The 6000-nt window shown below is 47.2% G+C and overlaps 2 protein-coding genes across 2 annotated transcripts in view; one reads left to right on the top strand and one right to left on the bottom strand.

Annotated features, from left to right (window-relative positions):
* Positions 1–838: 838 nt before the first annotated feature.
* FBXO48 (F-box protein 48) lies at positions 839–4270 on the bottom strand. Its single transcript, XM_068413628.1, has 2 exons — positions 3784–4270; positions 839–2407 (listed from the first exon to the last, which is right to left on the bottom strand). The coding sequence occupies exons 1-2, from the start codon at positions 4078–4080 to the stop codon at positions 2246–2248; spliced, it is 459 nt and encodes a 152-aa protein (XP_068269729.1). The 5' UTR covers positions 4081–4270; the 3' UTR covers positions 839–2245.
* Positions 4170–6000, top strand: part of APLF (aprataxin and PNKP like factor) — a 24693-nt gene continuing 22862 nt past the window's right edge. The window contains exons 1-3 of the mRNA XM_068416972.1: positions 4170–4196; positions 4240–4390; positions 5559–5713. Coding sequence (XP_068273073.1) covers positions 4170–4196; positions 4240–4390; positions 5559–5713 — 333 coding nt within the window. The remainder of the gene's footprint in view (positions 4197–4239; positions 4391–5558; positions 5714–6000) is intronic.

Raw genomic sequence — 6000 nt, 5'->3', positions numbered from 1 at the left:
AGCTCTCTTAAAGTCAGGGTAGAAGATACTGGGAGCAGGGAGTGAGGCAGCACCTTCAGTAGAAAAACTCTTGTGTTTGGGTGTGGTTTGGTGTTTTTTTTTTTAATTTGAGCTAAGTAGATATAATCTTAGAGCAGAATAACTAATAATAAAGGAAGCAGTGTTTGCAATTCATTGAGCTTTGTGCTACACCCACTACACTTAGCAGTGTTCTTTACTCTGAGTTACACCTCAGCCGTGTTTGACAGCAGGGTGTAACAGAAGCTTCAGTGAGTTTTGGGTACTGTGTCCATTTTGGCTAACGTAGTAGTTGTCCCACCAGAACACCGTCATCTCTTTTGGCAGTAAAGGGAGGTGTTACGCATTTTTATTAAACCTGGTGCAATGGGGTCCTGATCCTGGGACTGACACTTACCTATAAGGAACAAATTGCAAAAGATGTATAGGAAACATTACCCAGCCATTGTATCATGTCACACAGTGTTGTTGATGGGAAAGCTGTCTCCGTTAGATATGTTACTCATTATTTAGAAATGGTACTGGTGCTTATGAGCTGAAAACCTGTTCTAATGGGGAAAACGTAGGAGGCTGAGAGAAGTGGATCAGTTTTGATGAAATCTGTTGAATGCTCCAAACTAGAAAAGGGATCAGGTGACATACTGTTCTTGGAAGTATTTCAGAACTACCAGTTTCACCTGGCTGTTCTGTTTCTTCCTTGGCCTGTAGATATGGGCACCTACAACAAACAGCCTGTGAGCCCAGACCCTTGCAAGAAAGGGGAATAAAAAATATTAGGTATTTTCAGCAGATATTCTGCAACAGTTAAATAATTAGGCATTTTTATTTTCTCACAAGTTGGAAGCAAGTTTAAACTAATGGTTTGTGTAACCACCAGCACCATCGAACACAAGACGCAATTGGATCATAGCCCAGAGGACCGTGCTCTGTATTTTCACAGCAAAACTGCTCTACTGCTCCATCTAGTGATATTGGGCCTCTCCCGTTAAAAGTAAGGGCTGGACCTCATTTAACTAAACTCTGTCTTAACTTAATGGGAGCCTGATCTAGTGCCATTGAATCTCATGTGCATGACAGGACACTTCTGTCCTTTTGTTGCCAGAAGTCCTCTGCCAAAGTCTGCAGTAGTTGACTTGAAATCACTTCAACTAAGTATCATAAGCGTGGTAGAAGTCTTCCTATAGAAAATTGGTCCCAGCTTGGTGACTGAATTTTGTAGGAGTACCTCGAGCAATAGGGACCTTCCCAGCATTTTCCCACTTTCCTCTTTAGTGGAAAGTAGCTAGGGAAAGTTGATACTCGAACAGAATTGTAATAAACTGATTTTGTGGTCACTTTTGAGTGTGACAGGCATCTCCTCTTTTACTAGCAGCAGTTTTTAAAGTCAGTACCAAAAATAAGTGCTGCTAAAACAGAGTCTGTGTGATGGGAGATCATCACATAGGAAAAAAATAAGTTTCTGAACGTGTTTTAGCCTGACTACAACAATATACATAGTTGTGTTATCTCACATGGTTATCTGAATTATTTTGTTTAAAGTAGTAAATTTTGCTCTACTCCTCATTATGCAAATACGTAAAATGCATAGCTAATGGCAGGGAGGCTGTTAGTTACGTAGCTGCTTCAGTCCTGCCTGATGCCTGGATCTGTGAGTCCTAATCCAGAAATCCCACAGCTGGACAGCAGAAATGCAGCGCTGCTGAGCGCTAACACCTCTGTGGGTGCAGCTTCAGAGAAGATCCTTGTGAGGGCTCTGTCCCTGGAGATGGGCACTGCGGATGTTCAGCTGATCCTGAGATGGCTGCCTTGTCCTCTTCTTTCCAATGTCTGGATTTGTCCCTTCCCCACCCTTCCTTTGTGGGTTCTCATGTTGTGCTCCTGATATGATACACATAAGAGTCAAACACAATTTTTTTTTCCTTAAAATAATGTCTTCAAAATAAAAAGTGCAAATTAAAAGTGCAATCAGCATCTTTTTGACAATACAGCAGAACATTCAATTTACAAATATAAAATTACAACTGAATAGTCTTATTTAAAATTTTACATAAAATTAATCAGATAAAGTGCGAGTAAAAAAAAAGATATGACCTTTCTTTTCTTTTTTTTAGAAGCTTTCATTGTACGTTTGCAAACAGCTGATTTTGGACAGCAAAATATTTACAGTTTGGCAGTCTGTGAATTGTTGATAGACGGTTCTAGAGTTGCAAGAACCAGCACTGGTTTCTCATCTCTCAAGTTCTGCTTCCAGGATTTCTCCCCATGTGTCGACATCCATCGGATACATGCTTTTCTCTGGCAAGCTGTTCTGTGAAGGAATGTTGCTGTATTTCCCATTCAGCCATTCTTGCTTCACTTTGCTTTTCCAGTAGTTTCTCAGTAATGTGATCTGATGGAAAAACAGACAGCTCAAATCCTGGACATGAACTGCATTCAATATAAGTAAGTTTTTCATTGGAAGAGTAATGCTAGAAAAAGGATTTGGAACGTGTGTTTGGATATCTAGACACTAAGCCCGGGAAGATGTGCTGCTGCCAAGCAGCAGACCTTGGTCTACTTCCAGCTTTTCTGTTCTAAGCTGGGTGGAGAATCACTTCTTGCCTCAGTTCTTTGAGGGTCAAGATGAAAACCCTAAATCAGGAATTCGTCTTCCTCCTTACTCCTTAAAAGAGGCGCCTTTCACTTTCTCTTCCTATTTAGGTTATTTGTGACCTTTAACTCTTGTTTGGGCTCTTAATGCAGGCTGGCTGGATTCTTCAGCCAACTTTCAGGGCAAGAAAACGCTGACTTGGCGTGTGTTTGCTTCTACTTCAAATCCCCTCTCCAAAATACAGATAAAATAGAGAATCAGTGCAGGGAGCTCTGGAAATTCCTCTGCAAGAGTAGTAAGATCTGTCCCTTCGAAGGGCAACCACTACCTGCTCATGGCTTTGCCTCATACTGAAACAACTCTACTGAAATGTGAAAGTCCAGAACTCAGGCTTTTCTTACTGTTGCTTCTCTCTTTCACCCCTCCACTGCCCCCTTGCTCTCAAACCCACCAGCTAAAATGAGGTGGGGATCATCCTCTAGCTAGTCCAGAGTAGTAAGTGTGAAACCACTCCTTTCCTGATCTACCTCAGCTTGCAGGCTGGACTCGACAGTGATATTCCAGCATGTTCAGCTCTTAACTGCTCAGAGCAGCAGTAACTGGGAGCATGTGTGGGGAGAGTTTCAAAACAGCTGCTCAGATCTCCTGCTTCTTTCCTCTTCTCTACCTCATTTTTTTTTTTTTCTCCTGGATACATGTCGCTCAAGGCACATTGAGGCAGAGCTACCCAGGATGAATTCCTGGGAAGTCATTCCTCACCAGCAGAACCATTCCCACGAAATAACCACCAGAGAGCTCACGCTGCCTAGCGAGGGTACGTTGTCTTCTCCCCCCTGGCCCTGTCTACTGGGATGTGGGCTTTCTTCCATGTCAGGGCTGTGCAGACTTCGAGGTGATCGACGCCAGTGCTGAGGCAGCGTGAGGTCTAACTGGGGTGACCTGGGCTGGCCAGATGTGGTCCTGGGTAGGGAACAGCACGGCCTTGCTTACATCTCTGTGTATTTATGCAGATGTCCAGCTGTTGGGCTGCACTACTGAGCCACGCTGTGATTAGAGCAGTTCTCCCATAAACCTGGGACACATGAGAAGTGCTGACGTCATTTCTTTACCTATTTCTATTAGCAATCCCAGAAGCCTCCACGCTGCCGACATTACATCCCTGACGTTTAGTTTACCTTCCAGGAATATCCATTTCCTCGATCGCAGTCGATCTCCCGCTGGCAGACGGCCCTCACGCTCAGGCAGTGGTGCCTCCACAAGCGGTCGTTGCTCTCGATGACGCGGTGCCAGCCCTTGCACGTCACGGCCGCCTGACACAAGCTCTCAACGTCCAGGTCGCTAAAAATCCGAGAGCTGACCTCCGGAGGGAGGACAGCCACGAAGTCCGCCGGGTCTCCTCCTCCTCCTCGCCCCCGCTGCCGGCCGGCGGGGAGGAGCGCGGCTCCCGCCGCGGCACAGCGCTCCCCCTCCATCCCCGCGGCCTCGGGGCGGGGAGGGCGCCCCTTGTCACCGCGGCCGGCCGCGGGCAGCAGCACTCGGGGCCGCCTCTCCGCCCGCCGGCATGTCCCTGCTGTCCGGCCGCTGCAGTGCCCTGGGTTTTAAGGCGAATCTTCCGCTTTTCGGGCCCGCAGAGGCGGCGCGGCTGCGTCGCTCCGGAGGCGAGTGACGTGGCCACTTACGTCATCACACGGCGACCGCGCGACAGCGACCCTCGGGTGAGCCCCGGCGGCGGCGGCTCCTGCCGGGCTTCTCGCCGTCCCGGCGGCGGTCGCAGCCCCCGAGGTAAGGCCGGTCCCGTCCCTACGAAGCAGAAGCCGCGGGCGCCGAGTCCACGACGCTTCCCCGTGTGCGCTGGCGCCGCCGCCCGCTCCGAGGGGCCCGGCTGCGGCCTCGGCCCCCCCCCGGCCTGCCGTGAGGGGTAGGGTGCTGCTGCCAGCGCTGCTGCAGGCCGCTCCCTGGCTGCGGCCTCGGCCCCCCCCCGGCCTGCCGTGAGGGGCAGGGAGGTGCTGCAGGCCGCCGCTGTGCTGCAGGCACCCGTGTCCGGGTCAGGGCTGGTTTGTGTCCTCACCCGCTGTGTTTAGGGGGCCACAGACTTGGGGGGGAGCCAGTGCGGATCCGAAACCTCTGGAGAAGCACCTGGACGAGCCTGTGTGGGCAGGTGGGGGGGGCAGAGCTTGTCCTCTTGTGGTTGTTCTCACGGCGGAATGAAGAGTCCAGCTGGTCAGCGTGTGCCTCCTGTGTAGTGCATAAAATTGTGGGACAGCAGTGACTCCCAAGTGGGGCTGTGCGGTGAGTAGGGCGGGTATTAGACTTTTCCCCCCTACTCCTTTCTATTAGTGAATTGATAGTGGGAGGGCGAAGCGTTCAAGGACAAATAATTGTAGTTTCGGTGCGTTCTCACAGCTGGAAAGCATTGCAGATGTGGTACCTCTGAGCTGAGGCTTTTCAAACCAGCTGAAAGCACCTGAGTGCGTGGTGTCACCTCAGAGCTGCAGACTTGGAGGTAGCCTTTGGTGAGAACTTGACAAGAAGTGCCGGATTCATTGGGCATCCGATCACGAAAACTATCTTAACGTTGTTACCTAACTTTTAGTATAGAATCAAATTTTGGGAAGTTGCACTGATTTATGGTAAAGCAAGTTCTAAGCTGTCATTTCAGCTTTACCAAAGTTCTGTCAGGGCAGTTACTAGAATAAATTATCACTTAAAACCCAAAACACTACCATAGTGGTCAGCAGTGATTGGAAAATCTTTCATTCAAAATACTTCCATTGGAAGGTAGAAAGGAAGGCATGTTTATTTCCTCTGTAAGATGATGTAAGAGTACGTTACATTCAGATTAGAAGTGCATTAATGGCAAATGTTCAGACCAACTTCTGTGTTTAAGTGAAAAGTACATATTTATATTGGTGAAGAGTTTGACTAGCTAAAAATTAATTTATTTTCTCAGGAAAAAAAAATCAGGAGGCTGATGCAGAAGAAGGACCAGCTGTTCATCCTGTTGAGATGTCTTGTAGTCCGTTGTTACTAGAACCAGCATGTTCCAACTCTGAGAATCAGGGAGCCACAAAAATGAGAAAAAATGATGCTACTTCCAGACATTTGGTGGGTGCTTAATTTTTTAATTAAACTTAATATTTTTAAGTGTGTGTTGAAAATTAAAAAGGTGTTGTGTTTTCTAAACTTCTTTTTTTTTCCTGAGAAGTAAATTACAACAAAGTCGTGTACTCAACATATCTGCTGTTTTATTGACTGGGATTGTGCTATGCAAGTATATAAATATATTTCTATTGTGTATTTATGGTTGTTATAGTTACGCAGCAGCAATTTGTTCTCTTGAATATACAAAAATTGCTATTGCTACAGGAATATTTTGAACTAACAATATTGTA

This window comes from Nyctibius grandis, chromosome 1 (assembly GCF_013368605.1).
Source record: "Nyctibius grandis isolate bNycGra1 chromosome 1, bNycGra1.pri, whole genome shotgun sequence".
Taxonomy (NCBI): domain Eukaryota; kingdom Metazoa; phylum Chordata; class Aves; order Nyctibiiformes; family Nyctibiidae; genus Nyctibius; species Nyctibius grandis.
Note: the sequence above shows the minus strand (reverse complement) of the source record. Positions and strands in the feature narration are given on the sequence as shown.